We start from the raw sequence: 19455 nt of genomic DNA on the forward strand, positions 1-19455 counted from the left end.
ACAAGACAAAAAAAACCTGCGAGGGAAAGAGGGAATAAAGTGGGTGATTTAATGCTTAGTGTGCTGTGTCATCTTGAATGAATTAATGGCACAACGACTGAAGCGTGCAGCCCGGACAAGAGAGAAGTTCTGTATGAACACCATTTGCACTCTTCATCCTGCAGGCCAATTTTAAGCCCTTTAAGGGGGATCTATTGTATATGCTATTCATGTGTCTCATTAATTTACTCCATTTGCTCTGTGTTTTTTTCAATTATCTGATAAATTTAGGATCGTTGTACACAATTTGCTCCTAATGTCTGTCTGCGTCACGTCTGTCTGCGAGCTCGCTATGCTTGTAATTCTGTTGAGACGATGTGTGTATGGGGGGGTGTAAATAGTTTCAATTTGTATGCAAATCCTAAATGGTTGTATTTTTTATCTTGTAATGACAGAAAACTGAAAAAAATGCCATCCCAACATTTACAGCAGTTATGTAAATAGTGTTTGTAGAAGGTCAGAGAGTGAGTGCTAATTGGTTCCCATTGAACTATGTAAAGTTTGTTTTATTTTCATTGAGTCTGAGTCTGTCGTCTCGCTCTGTCTGTCTCTGCAGGGAATTATTTGGCTCATGCTTAAAATCTGGAAATGGGGATTTAAAAAAAAAAAACATCAGTGCAGAAAAAAAGTCCTTTAACTTAATTTGAGGTGTAAAGAGTCTGATCAGTTGAAGCAGCGCTACGCAATGTGGAGACCTGCCGGCAAACAGTGTAATTCTATCATATTATATATACAGACACTGATTCACCAAACACTGGTTATCACGCAGCATTTTTGGTTACTTGAAATTCTACAGTTCTTTACATGTAACCGTATACATATAATGTTACATATATACGCAGTATAACGTACAGTGAGGCGGTCACTGTTGTAAAAAAAACACAAAAGGGTGATAAAGTCCCTGATGGGGTTTATTTACCAACATTGCCCCCCTCACTGTGCATTATCCCTTACATAGCAAAACTGTGAAGTACTGAAAGTTGACTTTTAGTCTTGTTTACTAGTTCTTTGAGCTTTGAAGTTAGCTTTTGGACTAGCCTACCTGTTCACCTCTCAATTCCTACAATGGTTAACAGCACCATCGAAAGTATGTGATTAGCTAAATGGTGGACTCACATACTTTTTTTCAGTACAAGTAGTTCATTTCAGGGAGAAATAATGTACTTTATGCTTCACAATGTTTATTTGAGAGCTACCATTACTGTGATATTCACGATCAACTCATTAAATATTGTATGAGTGGCTCATTGTTGCAAAATAAACTACCCTGAAAATAAACCCTGAAAAACCATTTCAGGCTGGACCTCTTGACCAGTTAATTGAGTCTTTTTCTATCTCTCTCTGTGCTTCCTCTTGCCCAGCTGACGATAACATAGAATAATGCAGATGGCACCACAGTGACATAGAAGGTTTTTAACCGAGTCCGGCACACTCTAAAGACTTCAGTCTCCTCAGCAAGTTGGAGAAGAGTTTGGCCCTTCTTGTATATGTTATCAGACCAGTCCAGTTTGTTGTTGAGATGAACACCCAGATATCTGTATGCTCCCACCATATCAATATCCAATCCCTGTGTGGTTTGAACAATAAGGTTTAAGGTTTTTCCTGGTCCATATAGGAATATTTATTTTTATGCAAGAGCATTTTATAGCCATGGTAGCACAAAAGAAAACCAGAAAGTGAAAACACAGCTGTGTTATACCCTACTCTATGTGTTTTGACAGTTTCCCATTAAAAAGTGAGTGGAACAGAGTGACACACTTACAAGTGTTGGATGAAAAGATCAATACCAATCTCGAGTCCATGTGTTAGGTATCAGGACGTGGTTAGCTTAGCTTAGCATAAAGACTCAAGGTGGGGGCCAGCTGGGTTTTCTAGAGTCACTAAGTTTTTTCTCCAAATCTTACTAATTACCACATTTTATCTCAGCAAACACAACTTTATCCATCCGCCCAGCCCTTCTCTACACTGTCTAAGCTTGTTGCCTGGCAACCTCGTGGTCACAGCAGGACTCATGAGGTCACTGCATCTGGCTTCTCCTTCTCCTCATTCTCCTTAAAACCACAATGTGTTGCTGTGGATTTTGTAAAGGATCAAACCAATGTGTGAAGTGCTAATTGATATGTCTGTTTTGAAACTATGAAGAGTAGTATTGACCTCACAGTAACTCATAATTAGGAAGCCATTAAGCGTATTTCACATAATGTTGACATGTACCTGATATCATAAGGACGTGTTTGATAAATTCAAAATTGAAAACTTTTTTTTTTTCTCTAAGACAATGAAAATAAATGTTTTGTTTTGACCTCATTTTACTGATATATAAAGAAAAATCAATTAACACATAGTCATTGTTGTTGTTGTACATTTCATTATAATACTTAGGTGTTAACGTGGTACAAAACAGCAGTTAAAAGAAAGGTGTGATTTTTAAATATCATGAAAAGTTAGATCCTTTTCTTTTGTGGGCACGCCGAGCTTTAGGACTCAGTCTCACCGTCAAGATATGCTTTTATACCGTTTTGTCCCAAAGACACCATGCTAACCTTTCAACTCGTTGGCCATGTGCACCCATTCAAACAATGCGCCTTGACAGCTTTTTAATGAATAGTTCACACTGTCGTAATCACAGTCAAACCAAACCAGACCAGTCCACCACTGGCTTGGTTTTGTTTATTAGTTCTGGTGTGTTGATTAATTGATATATCAGTGTCATGAGTGTTATTAGAATAGGCACTTGCTTACCTTGCTTTGTTAGATGTAAATCATGTTGTGATTGGAAATGCTAGTAAGTGAGAGTTAGTCATCCTTTGCATGGCAACAAAACCGCCTCCATGACGCGCTTCCACACACACACTGCTTTACACTGTCGCGTTGCATTTGTCAACAGTGGCCTTAATCAATACATAATAATGATGCGGCTGTGTGCCAGACAGGGTCCTGGTCACCAGTAATAAAGAGATAGATAACTCAGGGATGTGGAACACACTGTATGACAAGATGTCCCTTTGCACATGCTGATATTGATCAGGCTACGTGCGGATGTTCTTTGTCCTCCGACAGCGATTATGGATATGAGCGGCGTGGCGATGGGAACTGTCGGCCTTCCTTCTGGTTCAATCCATCCACCGTGTCCAGAAGCTGCAGTCAGGGTCAAAACTACCTCAACAGCACAGGGTGAGGACTGTGTCATTGACTTATTCATTTATTCATTTATACTGCATAATGTTGTATGTGTTTTTCTTCACACAAACCTGAAAGCTTTCTCCTTGATGCTCAGGCAGGATTCAAGAGCAGATACCGATCACAGATTTAATATGATCAGAATTGTAAAACTGAATGAGATGCTGTGTGGCAAGAGGCAACTGTTCACAATGTGGGTAAACAAACTTGACATTTCAGAGAGAACTATTGCACTTTATGCTTCACCACATTGACTTGGCAGCTACCGTTACTCTGATTTTTATGATCGACTCATTAAATATGGTGCATTCTTTCTATGAACAACTTTTGATTGGTTTCATTGGTTTATTGGTCCCAATGGTGCATTATTGCTGGTTATAAAAGACCCTGCATAACCAGACAGATGTTTGTACTTTTTGTGGCTGATTGGACCCGCTCAGGTTTGAGTTTATGTTGAGATTTACTTCAGGTCACCAATCTCAGTTGAGAATGTGACTCAAGGCCAGTCTGAGAAAAGGTCCTATCAGGCAAAATCAGTGAAAATATGAGTGGAACACAAGTGTTCAGGGTCATCGACTCAACTACCAAACAGTGTCTTACATTACAGATACTGTTTACATTTGATCAACAATCTTGTGAGTACAAGATTAAAAAAAAAAAAACCTTGAGGACTGGTGTGTGTAATTGAACACTTTAAAAGCAGGCACTGTCCCTATATGAATATGTTTACTCTTACAGTAATATCATAGGTAGATTTTTGAGTGCATGAAATGAAGCCATAACATACAGTATTGCTGCTTTTACCTAAAGTAAAACTACCTACATTTTGTTGAACAGCTGCCACTGTGGTGACATGAGTGGTGATACAGGATAATTGGAGGGTTAATTATTTCTCTTGAGTCAGTGGCTTTAAAGACATATTTATCTGTGGCACACTAAAAGTTAGTGTAATAATGGCACATTTTAACAAGATCCATTAGTCAGCATTATAACATTATCATTTACGCATTTTACGATACTCACATCTACCACAGTATTCATTTTACATAGTATTATTCCCGCGAAACCTCTAAGGGAACATGGAGGAGAAAAAAAAGTTAAAGTTTCTGGTGTGCATGGAAAACTAAAAACGTGGGCACAAGAGAATCTTTCATGTAGCTTCAGCTTCCACAGATGGCAAAAGACCATTAAGCTCATCTCACTTGAAAGAATGGCAGCAGAAGTGGATATTTCCACTTTTCTGAAAGCGTAAGACATACCTGATAGTATAATTATATAATATAACTTAACTAACTTCTGTACTGCCATTTCCACAAAGAAACATAGCAGGATGAAATGCACCGGATGGTATTCTGTGTGCACCAGATAACCTGTGCACAGGCAATACTTTCTCTTAAGCACAGGAAACTTTCTTGTTCCCAGAGGATAGTTTCTGTTGTGTACCAGAAACTTTCTCTTTCCCCATGTCTCTTTAGTCCCTCCATATATTACTATATTTTAGCTGCTGCACTATTTCAGGTTACCTCTCAGATCCTAATACTCTCAGATCTCCTAATCTCTCTAAGCTTAATCAGCATCTACACACCACCATACATGATGAGTCAAGTAATGCTGCTGGGGCAAGTGTATTAAATGAAGGGTCTTTTATTTGTAGGTACATTGCTTTGTTTCTTATTGCAAAAGTTACAGAGCCTCAACCAGTGGTGGTGGCCATGATAAATTGAAGTCAGATACTTTGTCGTGAATATTGACCATTTGCAATCACTTCCCAAATAATAAGGGCATCCCTACTTTCTGTTCAATTTATAATCAAACAACTCAGCTGAATGTATCAGGATCTACTACCACATTCCCAAAGTTAAAATTACTGTCATTACACCATGCAGGTTTAGACATAATGTTCTGTAATAGATTTTTTTCTTTCTTCTGCCAGTGAGATGTGTCTTCTGTGTTAGTTTTGAGGCTCCCCGGGGGACAGACACCTTGAAAAGCTTAATCACAGTGAGAGTGTTTTATTCACTACGGCTGTGATTAAGCTTTGCAAGGTGTCTCAGCCTCTGACACAGCTTGTGTTGTCAGTTGTCATCTTGTCTGTTTCTGAAACTGGAAAGCATAACAGCTGTACTGACACCCTCTGCTGAGTCTAAATCACAAGCTCATGAAGCATCTTTATTTCAAAAAATGAAAGGAATGTGTTGACTTTAGCAGATTGAACTAGAAAAGAATGCAAAAGGGTAAAGTTAAAGAAACTCTTTAAAATTTAATTTTTTTCCCAAAGGTACCGTAAAGTGGTGTTGAACAACTGCACTAAGGGAGTTAAAGAAATGTACACGGCCAGAAAACAGCAGTGCCCCAACAGACCTCCAAAAGGACTCCTGCTGACCACCAAAGATGGCAAACTCACCGCCAACATGGGCAACAACGTGACCTTTCTGGTGCATCTGGATGAGGTGAGAAAACAACCAACATGTCTTGCGAAGTACCAGTTTCTCAAAGATGCATTCTACTGATTTTCAATTAAAGCAGCAATAACTGATTTTTGGCAATGCAGGGAAGAAAAAACAGACACAGATACCATATCAAAGGCATATACTGCAAGTTATAGACAAGGCATGCAATTAACATTAATCTTCATTTTGTTGTTTTGGTCTACACTAATTCCTTGAGGGAAAAAGTCTCTGTAGCTGATAAATGCGGCACTATGTTCACCAGCTAATTGCTAACTTTGTCCTTCTGCTGTTTGTGGCTCAGCAGTTAGTGTACAGTTGGAGCAATGTTGCTTTTTTGCTGAAAAAAGCTGCTGGCTACATCTGAATTTTTTTCAGATGTAGCAAGCAGTGAGAGTAAACCAAAAGAGTAAAGGATCCGGGCTGTATAATTAAAAAAATGAGCTGAAAGAAGCTAAAATGCTCTGTAGAGCTGAGAGTCGGGTAGTAACTGTTTGTGGGTTCATCACTATGATTGGCCTCTTTTATATTACAGATTTTTTTGAATTGTTAATATTAACCCTGTCACGAGTACTGATACTGGCAAGGAGAACCCAAAAGCACGACACTGAAGCAGACAAGTTCGAGGGAAGATCAGTTTACTAAGTCCAGAAACAGCCAGGGTCAAAATCAGGAGATCAAAAAACAGGCAAGCAAATCCGACGGGGGGCAGGCAGGAATCCAAAATCCACGACAGGCAAAAACAGGATCAGAACAGGAAGTCAAAAAACAGGGATTGCTGGAGAGCTTGGCAAAACAATACAAGACACTCTGGCAGGGATGAAATGAAAATGGACTAGTATATATACCCTGAGGAGCTAATGAGAAAATGGGCTGCAGGTGTGGAGATGGGCGGGGAAAACCAGGTGAGGGGAATGAGCTGATCAAGGAAGATGGGACCTGAAATGACAGGAGAGTAGTTAAAGAGACAAGGGACCGAATAAAGAAAGACAGGGTGTGACTATGTTACAAACCCACTGTATTAGTGCAGCTTTACACCTTTTTTAATTTATATATGTGTTCAAAATTCTTATTTGTTTATATTGAACTCAGTCAGTAAGATAACCATACTTGTCTGGTTTGCACCCTATCTAATTTTTCAGTCTTTCTTGGGAATTTTTCCCTCTAGGAAAGTCAGCATCAAATGTGGAGTCCCACAGGGCTCAATACTGGGTCCACTGTTTGTTTATATTGCCTCAAGGCCACATAATCCCGAAACACACATACGTTATCACAATTACACTGATAACACACCTAACCTTGTCTCCTGGATGCATAGACTATGTTTAATCACTGGCTGAACGCATTATAGATAAGAGCAATAGCCCCTAATCTTCTGTGTCAACAAAGACAACATCAAAACTCTTTCCAAATGACACACAAGTCTATCCTTTTAGAGTTACAATCACTTAGACCTAGAAATAAAATAAAACAAAAGAAATAAAAGTCAGTGTGTTTGTTACTGCACAATAAGGAATAAGATCTGTAAGGTGCTCTGTGAATAAGGTGCTCTGTGAATATGAGTTTGAAGGTTTTGTGTTTAAAAAAAACAACAACAACAAAAAAAACATTACATTACATGAGATACAGTTTACCAATGTTGAAGTTTCAGTGAGCCTGGTGATTCCTTATTTTACACTCTCTCTAAAGTTTAATACAGTTAAATGGCTCCAAATCACCCACGCAATGAAAAAGTTTTAAGCCAGAGGCAGAAGCAAAAGACCTCACTGGAGGCCCTGTTAGTCAGCTAAAGGCAAGGTGTTCAGAGACAGGCCTGCCAGGCTGCCTCATCACTAGGTAACTGCTCCACATGTTGGTCAGGCAGAATATGCTCCGTTGATAATGACTGCAGGCTTTGGGGCATTAGCAGCAGGAGTGTTTTCCTGCCACTGCAAAAGCTCAAGGTAAGTGTGTGTGTCCCCGGGGTCCTGTCCAGGCTCAGTTGTCATATTACTGTGCAATAAATTGAGAAATCGAGGTCTGTTTCTTTCATTATGAGGGGGGCTGTCTGATGGAAAGGGGTGGGGGAGTGGGTATCAGGGTGATGTGATAAAAGAAGAGGAGGCTGGGGTAAAGAATCCTTGTGGCATCAGCCCTATTTGAGAATATTCTCAAGATGAATTTAGAGTTTAATTTATATTCATGAAGCCCGCAATGGCTGTATTTCTTCAGGAGAGCAAATGCCCTTAAATATTTGATAGGTAAGAAGACTCTCATCCACATGTAAAAATAGAGAAGAAGAAATATGGACACATGTTTAAGGATATAATAAGATTACCATGACCACATTGTTCATTCTAATGGTTTTGTGTTTGTTTAGAAACTGTTATGCAACACAGTAATTACACCCACAGACGCCTTTGTAACAGCAACTGACTATTAACTAAATGGTTGGCAGAGAAGTGATTGGCTCGTGTCTAAATTACATCAACTAAATCTCAAAACAATTCATAAAGAATTTAACCACCACTCCATATTTGGCATCAAAGGAAGGAGACACAGGAATTTGAGATGTTTGCATATTCACTTAATTGTTGGTCTGCCAGTTCAATTGGTTTGGTTTTAACAAGCATACAGGGTACACTGGTGTGGTCCTAGAAAGAGAATTAATATATGAATACAGCAATGAGACAATTTTCATGCACAAGCTCTGTATTTAGCAAGTGCATATCTGAAATCCATGAGCCCGTTTTTGCTCCAAATGCAAATGACTGCATGTGATCAACCTGAACCTATGACCTGTGAAAATTCCTCCGTAACTCTCTAGTGACCACTCATCTCCCAAGTCTGGTGCTACACTATGCACATATGCAGCACTAAAAGTTTACAAACCATTATATAGAACACTGCATGCTGCATGTGAAGAAAGAAATAACTAGTCCCCTGTTCCCAATGAGGACACAGAAGTCATGTCCTCAGTCTTGTCTTTGAGAATGTGATTGTTCTTGTAACAACCTGAAGAAGTTTATATCCTACACTTACACACAAATTACAAAGTAAGAGAGTTTTATAGATGGATATTTTATGTTATTATTTATTTACTTAACACACTTAAATATCAGAATTCTACTACTAAAATGACCATATATATTATTCATTCATACTATCATTTTCATCATGTCATATTTACATTTGAAAGTTTTCAAATGATGCTTTGAATATCTGTCATCGTAGTTTATGACATCCATCGATCAATCAATTTCCTTTCTCTTATTTGGGGTCAGCTTGTTGTGGCAGCACATGTAACAGGACGTTCCAGACGTTCTTCTCCCCAGGAACATATTCCAGCTCCTCCTGGGGGATTTCCATAAGCATTCTCGGGCCTACACCAGGCTATATAGTCCCTTAAGCAAGTTCTGGTTCTACCCTGGGGTCTCCTGCAAGTTGGACGTGCCCGGAACGCTTCCAAAGGCTCCCAGGAGGAATCCAAATCAGAAACCCAAACCACCTCAGCTGTCTCCTTTTGACACGAAAGAACAGCGGCTCTACTCCAAGCTGACTCCGGATTTCCGAGCTCCTCACCCTATGTCTAAGGCTGAGCCCAACCACTTATTTTGGCGATCTCATTGTTTCGGTCACTACCCAAAGCTCATGACCATAGTTGAGGGTTGGAACATAGATTGATGTAGAGAATTTTGCTTTCCTGCTCAGTCCACTGGTCCAGTTCATTTTGCGTCACTTGTGAACAAGACAACTTGTAAGCAACTCACTGCTAAACCAGAGAGAGCCAGTTTCACTGAACCATAGCCTCAGACTCGGAGGTGTTGACTCTTATCCTGGCCACTTCACACTTGGCTGATTTTTTTAATTATTTTTTTTTTATATCACAAAAAAGATTGCTGTAGCAGATGTGTGGCTCTCGGAAACTGGAGAGCAAAATATTTTTTCACTGCAATGAAAATGTTGTTTTGTAAAGCTCAAACTAAATGCCAAAAAATACAGTTATATATACAGATAATGTAATATGAGTGTAGCCTGATCCTCTTTTTTCTGCAGTTGTGTAGAATTACAATTAGGAAACATCAAAGCTTCAAGCTATTTAGTGCAGGCCTGAATTTATATATTTACATATATTTCAATTAACAATATAAATTCTGAGAACAAATAAACATATCTTATCTGGGTCAACATACATGCATCATACTATAACACTAGGAAGAACTATGACGGGGAATTATCTTGTTCTCTGAACCACTCTCAGGGCCAGTGTCAGATGAGCTTTCAAGGGACCAAGAGACATCACTATCTGAACCCTCTCATCCATCAGACTCCAAATGATCAAGTCTCTGAAGCATGGCTGAAGCCTCTGTGGCAGTCATTCTCATTTTTGTTGAAATTTTGTTCTGATATTCGCTTTTGGAGTCTATGCTGGATGCATTTTTTTTTTTGCAACAGTGATTCTGTGGTGAAATTCTGATGTTGTGACAAACCTGTGAAGTAGTAAGCTTAAGATACGCTGCCAGTGTTTATTTGTTTACATTTATACAAAGCCAGAGCTAAGCTAACCTGCTGCTTCCTGTAGTTTAATATTGACAAATTGGTATAAATTTTCTCATCTAACACTCAGCAGATAAGCAAATAAGCATGTTGACCACGTGTAAAACTATTACTGGAAGCTGTTAAATTAAAAGAATTGACTAAGAATAATATTTGTTAACGTGGGGCCTTATGGAGACTCGAGCTGTAGCGGGACTAAAGTGGCAGAAACTGCAAATTTTGATACTTCTGCATTGGCTTCACTTCACAGCCACGTAGGGTTGCTGCTTGGTTTCAAACAATTAATCGTATTTGCTGTGTAAAATAGACTTCTGACATAACTAGATGTATGTGTGGACACTAATTAGCTGGAACCATAATAATAGCTGATATATCTAGAATATAGTACAGAATCTTTTTTTTTTTTTTTGAGAAAGGGAATTTGCACTCATTACCTCAATCATTATGTATTTCTAAAATCAGCTCCATACTATGTGTACATTATGTGTACATCACACTGTGTTTTCTGTGACTGATTCATTTTTAAATCAACAAGTTTGATTGACTCAAAGTGAGCACTGATTTCCTGCCTGTAGATAAACTGGCTTCCCTCTTGATTCAGTGTTGTCATTAATCAGATTTGGCTTCACTTTCGTTGGCAATGCTGAACTAACTAAAGCTTTGCCAACTCAGTGCTTTAGTTGGAGAGTAGACACTAGAGCACACTTCATTCTTTTAACAGAGACACACTTTTCTACTCAAGCAGTTATTTTAGTTTTTTTTTTTTTTTATTATTCCCTAAAGGTAATAACTTGAAAGGATTTATTTTTATCTGTTAAACTGTCTTATTTTAGATTTGTGCTCCCTTTTGTGTGGCCATCATGTGTTACTGTACAGAGTCCCCATTTTACCAAATGGGTTACAAGTTCAAAAGACTCACACGGCGGTTCCCTCTTGGTTAATATATGCTCCCTGTGATCCGCCTAACAATTGTTTTGTCAGTTTGAATTTTTATCATCCACTTCTCTGTTTCACACTCTTGTCTCAATTGGGAGAAAATGTTCTACAGTTGTTCTTGCTCATGTTATCTTTTTGTGAAACGTATTTTCTGCCCCAGTGGAAGAGCTAGATGGAATCTCCTGCCGGCGAATATTGTGATCAAACATGACAGGCGCGACTACTGAGGATTCCCAGCTATAATATTTACTGCAGCGTTCATTTTCAAACTCTGTGCAGTCATGTTACTGTAGATGTTTGGTTATTAGCAAAAATGAGTTGATGGGAGCAACATAAAAAGTATAGGTTCCAGGTTGATAAAAAAGAAAATCAGGAACAGAAAGCCAGACATTTCTTTATATGCACCAGACAAGATAATTTTCTATACCCATCTGTATATAACTGTATGTGAGATCATTAAATTAAAATGAAAAATAAATAAATACAAAATAGCTGAAATAAAGAAAGGAAACCATAATTATTATTTTCATGGACACATAATCCAAAACAATGTCCATGTACTTTTGTGATTAAAAAAAAAAACATTTCTCTGAAGTTCAATTTGATTTTAATGAAACTGGATCATATTTTATGGAGAAAATGATTTCTGATTTTCCCTCTGATGTCCTCCGGCTACTCGCATCAACTCTCTGTGATTTACAGAGTTTCCTGATGGACAGTGAAGTAAACTGTCCATCAGAACTGTAGCTGCTGTTAGCCAACGTTAGCTCAGTTTGTTGTGAATGTGAGCTTGAGACACCGGGAGAGTATCAGTGTTTGTACCACTGGGGGTTTGGACCCCAGGGAAGGGAGGAGGTTTTCAAGCCTGGGGTGTCAGGAGAGTGTCAGGCCAAAACCAGAGCCATAAGACAGATGCAGAACTGGGCTTCCTGCTGTTGGACCAGTAAGTAATCAACAAATTTTAGTCCTAAGTAATATAATCTATAATTGTCTGCTTTAAGCCCCAACCACACAGATTCAGATCATTTAGTCTGTTGAAGAGATACAGATGACGGTGTATGAAGGCGGCATGGTGGTTCAGTGGTTAGCACTGGCCCCTCACACAAGTAGGTTCCTGGTTTATTTACTCCCACAGTCCAAAGACATGCACTTAATAGGATAATCTGTGACTCTAAATTGCCCGTGAGGGTGAATGGTTGTGTGTGTCCTGTGATGAGCTGGCAACTTGTCCAGGGTGTACCCCACCTATTGCCCTAAAGTCAGCTGCAATAGGATAAGTGGTTACAGAAAATGGATGGATAGGCTTCCTAGAATTATTCACAGCAACAGTTCCTTGTGTTTGTCTACACTGACATTATGATTTCAGGTTTGACAAGCACCTAAACAAATACAGGTCCTGTGTATCCAAACCCTTCTCAAATGTGTACAACACTGCTTTCATTGCTAACCAGCACCGGTGTCCCCAGCCTCAAGGCTCCAGCCATGATTTGTTTGGATCTGCTCAGCCCTGGGAGATACATGCACACAAAGAGTGACATTTAGAGAGACGGGCCAGCATCGGCCTCATGCTGATTAGTAAATCCCATTGTGGCTGATGGAGAGAGCAAGCATTGAACACAGAATGGACAGCAGACACAGGGAAGAGCTGAGTGACACTGGTGGCACCAAGCCCGAGCCTTTTTGGACGCCAGCTCATTACAGCTCTTAACAATGCCTGCAATGTCAAACCCTGTTTTTAGCTGTTCTCTATTCTCTCAAGACACTTACCAAAGATATCATTTTGCAAGCAAAGTGACATAAAATATCCCCATAAGCCTGGACCAAACCTCCCGTGTTTTCACACTTGGAAGCATAAAAAGAAAGGACTCAGACAGCGAGGGATTGAAGGAGCAAAAGAGCAGGAAAGAGAAGATTAACAATAGGCATATTTTTTGTGTTTCATTGTGTGTTTTGGCGAAGCTGGCATGCTAATGCAGTGTTGCAAATGAAGATCCCAGTAGCACTGAGCTACAACATGCAAATGGGAGCCTGGGAGTTTGTCATCGCAGGCCTTGGGGGTGTGAGAGCAGATTTGGCCTCCGTGGCAGCTGGAGCCACCAACGCTCGCGCTGTGTGCTGATCCTCTGATAATGCCAGATGTGATTCCCAGAGGAAAGCGGCTAAAGACTCACACACCATGCAAAGACAATCATGGCGGAGTGGCGTGCATATACACAGACGCACATGGGCATACTAAAAATTCTCTCTGCACCACTTTCTGACACACACATTTACACACAACGTTAACGTTAATGATATCAAGTGATGAAATAACTTAAAATTAATAATTTAAGGACTCAGCGCGCCGACTGACAAGCACTTCATTAGAAATCAAAGCTGACTGTAATAATTATTTTATTCATGAAATAACTTCCATAAAACTCACCCTTCTGCAAGGACTCCTTGAACAAAGTTATGTTATTTTTCATAATTTAATTTATTTAACAATTATTTAGCTTGTTAGCTAGTTTGTTTTGAAAATGAGTATTTGCCAAATTTGTGAAAAGCAAGGGGTATTAACGCTTGTTTCATTAAACTAATTGTTTTCGCTTCTTTTGAAACTTTTCAAACCTTGAATAGTAATTCAGCATAAGACACATTTAGTGATTTTAGTCTGGAGGAGAAATAATTCAAAGAACTATAATTATCGAGCTATGTAATTACATCTAAGTACTATAATTATACTGTGTAAGTATAAACTTTGATGAAAATGAACATGCATTTGCAAAGAGCAAACACGTTCTAATTTAAATGGAGAAAATTCACACGACTTAAAAACTACATTTATTCACTTCTTATTACACAGACAATGCCGTGGACTATGTGCAGCTTACATCGGCAACAATGGCGGCTTTAATTTGTAGTGTTTCAACCACTGACTTACTGTAACTCTCAGTCAGAACTGAGTGATCACTGCTGTGAGTTCAACCTTGTGGCAAAACTTTTCTTTCTCAACTGACTGTCTGCGCGATGTTCTTTTTTATTACATTTGTGTGTATCCACCTGAAAGGAATTGCAAGTACGAGTTCGAGCGGTCTAGTTTATGAACTGTATTGGATAAAAATAGCTTCTCTCCATTAACCACTCTCAGCAAGAGAATCAGAATCACTTTTATTGGGCTTGACTCTAGTTTCACTATGCTCTCAGTGCACACATACATACACAGATATAGACAAAATAAAGATAAAAAACAAGGAGCTTGACAGCTGAATGTAAACGATAAACCACTATGTACAGATAATATATATGAACACAGTAGTAATATCACACAAGGGCGCAGTGGTGCCAAAGGATGCTTAAAATAACTATGGTTCTATAGCAGGTTGTTTAATGTATATTGGGTAGGTGGATGTGACAGTATAAACAGTATGAACAGCATGAGTAGATTGTGTATGAGTGATGATATTTACATGTTTAGAGCTTTGGAAATGTTCTTCTGAAGATTTTAAGATGTATTCAGTAGGTATATTATAGATAATGTAATTCTGACTATTTGCAACTCTAATTAATGACTTCAACAACTCAATTCTCACAAGTGTTAATTATCCATATGAACAATTCATTTGTCATTCAGTTGTTACTATCGATAATTCAGTTCTTACTCGTAGTGAATGCACTTTCAGATATCTGAAATTCAATTGTAACATGGTAAAATCCTCTTTGTACTAGTAACAATTTGAGATATCTACAAATATTTTTATGGTTTATTTTATGGTTGGTTAGATTTTAGTTAAGAATTTTTAACTCAATAAAACGTCATTGTAGATACCTTTTAATGAGGTACATATCTAATAAGGGCATGAGACATCCAAATCTGTTAATTGATACTGTATGTCAGACATGTCAGGACTGTAATTGTAGATATCTGCAATTATGCACATATCTGAGATGAATGTGCTAATTATGGTGACATGTCCAAAAATGACATGCTAATTAGAGCCACAAACCTTAAACGAATATACTAACTGGGTTGAAAAGGTATATACTAATTAGGTTGACATATCCACAATGATTTGTTGATATGCTGGGAATGTCAGGAAAGAAATTAAATGTCTTTTTTGATATAGCAGATATATCGGAAATGCATATGATATTTGAACATGTAGAAATTCAATTCTGTAATTGTTATTCTTACTAGTGAAAAAGGAATTACTGATACTACTGATAATACTACTGATCTATAATTAAACTCAAGATATATATAAATCTAGATACATATCTGTGAAGATTAGTTAAAATGTCATTTCCACATGCAAATAATCACAAAAATTATTGTTTTATAGGTATCGAACATAACATTAAGATTTCAACATGTCAAGATGTCATTGTAACACATTGTGTCATTCTACAAGTGAAAACTAAATGGCTTCTTGTCAGCCCTGTCATTGACCTTGCTGCGCTCCTAAGAAGCTCTATGAATCCAAGTTAGTTCTGGATTTTTGGTTGGAGCTGATTCAGTTCAAGAAAGGTGAACTTGTCGGGTTGTTGTTTAGCTCAGTTGGTAGAGCATCCGCTCCATGTACAAAGGCTCAGTCCTTGCTGTGACAGCCCAGGGTTCGACTCCGACCTGTGGCTCTTTCCTGCATGTCATTCCCCATCTCTCCCCACATTCCTGTCACTCTTCAAGCTGTTTCTATTGAAAATAAAGCTTAATAAATATCTTTTAAAAAAAACACACACAAAAAAACAAACTTTGTTGGCCAAAGTACTTTGAGGACTGGACAAAATTTCAAGCTCTTGCAAAAGGGTTGGACATTTTACAGGTATGTTAATTCTGTTGATCACTTTTTCAATCCCTCTTGCAAAGGTCTAACAAGAAGTTGACATTCATGCCTGTATAGAGCATTTTTATTGCAAGGAGAAGAGCTGTCAAAATCCCCCAAAACCAGTTTCACATGATTTTGAACCCTTCCAGCGAAGGCTGACTGTAGAAGCTTAATTGTCCTCCTGCTTGATTCTCAGCACGTCTTCCACTCTTAAAGGGAATGTGATCAGTCTGTCCTGAAACCTGCCTCAAAAATTCACATGCTGGATCCAGTTTCAGGGAATCATAGGCCATGCTATTCTTTGCCCTTTGACTATCAAAAGTCTTATACAGAGGGTAGAAGCTCTGTTGCTTTCTGGCCACATTAAAGTGTCATCAGACCACCCACTGTTCTGTCCTCTGTATGGAGTACCATGTAATTTCCAATGGCCTTTACCGTTTTGCTTGTTTTCCTCTCTGGGTGGCCACTTGATGATTGTGTTTGGCATTTTTTTGGTGGTGAGGGTGGCTTAACATGAAAAAGTGATGTCAGTACGTAGTGTTCATCTGTAGCTGAATAAAGTCCTGCTGTGTTGTGTTTCAGGGTGACTCTATGCGGACCAACATCCAGCTGGATTTCGGTGATGGCACAGCCGTATCCTACTCTAACCTGAGCTGGACCGAGGAAGGGATCAAACACGTCTACAAGTCTGCAGGAATCTTCCGTGTGACAGCGCTGGCAGAAAACATGTTGGGTTATGATTCCACAACGCTCTTCCTTCATGTCACGTGTAAGTGCTGCTGCTAACCATAGTCCAAATAAAAAAAGAGAATCAGTCAATCATTCAAACAAACTTAATTAAATGTAACACAAAGTGAAAAGCGTTGACAGAACTGACTGAAATTGATACACTCATCTGAAGCACCAAAGAAATGAACTTTTATGGCTACCTTACCCTAGGCAGGTGAAGTCACTACAAAAGTCTGAAAAGTCTACTTTACCATAGATAGGTAAGATACTGTAGGTGTACCTTACCTTACTGGTGAATGTTGTTGAGACCAAGCCCCACAAAGAGCACTGGGCGTTTAAAACCATGTTCAACAGTGGCCAAACTGTGTAATGACAGCAAACACATTATTATCGGAATTTGATCTGTTGACTCCGATATTCGGAAAGTACAGAGGAGCTGGACGTATAAATCATTTTGTCCCCATTCAAGTTAGTAGAAGGGTAAACCGGAAGTTGACATCTTGGCCCGAAGTCTCTAGTTGCTATGGTCACCATGAGATGTTCGCAGGAAATCAAACATTCTTGACCCTATGCGCTAAAAAGCAGCTTCCCTTAAATACTTTTTTTTCTTGGTACATCCATGGTTGTGACGGTAGTCAGTATGAAAGGACTACTTTCAGACATGGCTCATGGCCAACTTTGTATTTTGTATTAAAAAACATTTAACCTGTGTCTCCATTTACTGTTAATGCTACAACTTAACAGAAAGACGCTACAGTATAATTGCACACCAGTTAAGGATAACACAGTAAGGCGCAGAGCGCTTTGTTGGTTAGATAGAAATAAAACTATATATTAAATGTTTCCAAATGAAAAGGAAAATAAAAATGATTTTATTTACTTATTTTAATGTTTTATCCTAAAACAACTGTAGTCCTGCAATAGTTTTTGTTTACACTGTGCATTAAAGAAGATGTAATTTGTTGTACAGTTTAATTGAATTGTGTTATCCTGACATGTATTTCTATTATCATGTCCTCCCGATTTCTATCATTAAGGCTAAATAACAGAAACACTTCTCTGTATGAGTCAAAACAGTTCAACAGCTCTGCACACTGCAGCCCCCAGAATGAACACACAGATGAATCAACACCTCGCTAAAACACTTTCATCATAAACTGAACCACCGCAGAGAGAGGATTTATTACAGCAGTGTTGCATTAGGTGGACCTAATAAACCAGTGACTGAGCGCAGACACAGCTGGGAATCCAGCCCTCCATTTAAAATGCATTGTGCAGTTTCAAAACAACTTTGGAAATCAGAAAATGTGACTTTTTTTTTTTTGTTTGAGGACAAACATCGAACCTAAAGCATTTTTCATCAATATATTTTTTGTTGCCTCACTCCAGGTGCTAAACTACATTCAACTGAATGACGGCCACACTGTTGATCCCTGCTAAACCCATCTAAAATGAACTGCACTGACCTATACATGCCATTATGTAACATAGCAGCTGTGATAAACACAAACAACTTTTGGGAGAAAGGTCACAACATACCTGCTTATGCAAGGTTTCACTGTGGGCAGAAACAGAGACTGAGAAGTGGACCTTTAAGGCCACTGTGACTAATTGCCAGTTATCCGAGGATACAACACCAGAACAATGGCTTAAGTGGAGCAGATTTTACACAACAGCGCGCATAGCAAATTACAGGATTGCCACGCTCCCCCGCTCTATTCAAACAGCAATGAGGTAGTGTATCGTTTTAAGTTTCCATGGAAATAATAAGCTGCTTTCAGCATGTTTTCATCCTGTCACTTCCTCTTTCATCACTCTGTTCAATCCATTTTAATTTAACCTCTTGCGATCCCGATGTGTCAGCCGCTGTGCATTGCACGGACGCCATTAATTTGAGCCGGATTTATTTGACAGTGTAGGTGATGGGGAAGTGCCGAAAACTACTACAATGATTTCTCAGCTAAACATATTTAATACCAAATGAGTCACACACACACACACACACACACACGCACACATGGACACACACAGCATCTCAAAGTGGGGATAAAGATTAGTTCTGGTTAAAGAGGATGAGCGCTAACAGAAGCCTTGGCGAGACGAACATCCCAGACCGCAGCACTACACAAACCTTTCGTTGGGAAACCACTACAAATGTAGTGTATTACATCTGTCCACGGCGGGAAACTTCATCCCTAAGATTAGTGTAAGGCAACCTAGACCCCTGTCGGGTCCTATTAGGTTCTTAGTGGGGAGGTTTGCCGTATTACCCAGAAGGTATCATGTCAAAAATACATGATGGCGTCAACATATTTTCAGTGTTAGAATGGGACTTTTTCAAGAGACATCATGTTGGTCACAGTTCCAGGGGATGAAGTTCCAGGGGATGAATTTGCTGTTTGGCTGGTCTGTACATGAAATGTGTTTTTTTAATGAACATAGATTCAAAAAATGGTTGGTTTTCTATATGGTAGAGGAACTAAGGCAGAGCAGAGCACAAACCTGAAACCTAAATGGTCTTTGGTTCATGTAAATGGTGATAGGTCACCTTACTTTAATCCATCCATCCATTTTCTTCCGCTTATCCGGGATCGGATTGGGATGACAGCAGGTTTATCGGGGCATTCCTTCTCCGCAGCAACATATTCCTGCTCCTCCTGGAGGACCCGATGTGTTTCCAGGCTAGATGTCGTACCTCCAGCGGGTTCTGGGTTTGCCTCAGTGTCTCTTCCTAGTTGGACATGTCCGGAGCACCTCCAAAGAGAGGTGCCAAAGAAGCATCC

The 19455-nt window shown here is 39.1% G+C and overlaps 1 protein-coding gene across 2 annotated transcripts in view; it reads left to right on the top strand.

Annotated features, from left to right (window-relative positions):
* Nucleotides 1–19455, top strand: part of sorcs3a (sortilin related VPS10 domain containing receptor 3a) — a 218335-nt gene that overhangs the window by 176394 nt on the left and 22486 nt on the right. For both annotated transcript variants that reach the window (XM_019279262.2, XM_027285251.1), the window contains 3 exons: nt 3100–3213; nt 5498–5669; nt 16526–16712. In XM_019279262.2, coding sequence (XP_019134807.1) covers nt 3100–3213; nt 5498–5669; nt 16526–16712 — 473 coding nt within the window. The remainder of the gene's footprint in view (nt 1–3099; nt 3214–5497; nt 5670–16525; nt 16713–19455) is intronic.

This window comes from Larimichthys crocea, chromosome I (assembly GCF_000972845.2).
Source record: "Larimichthys crocea isolate SSNF chromosome I, L_crocea_2.0, whole genome shotgun sequence".
Lineage (NCBI taxonomy): Eukaryota > Metazoa > Chordata > Actinopteri > Sciaenidae > Larimichthys > Larimichthys crocea.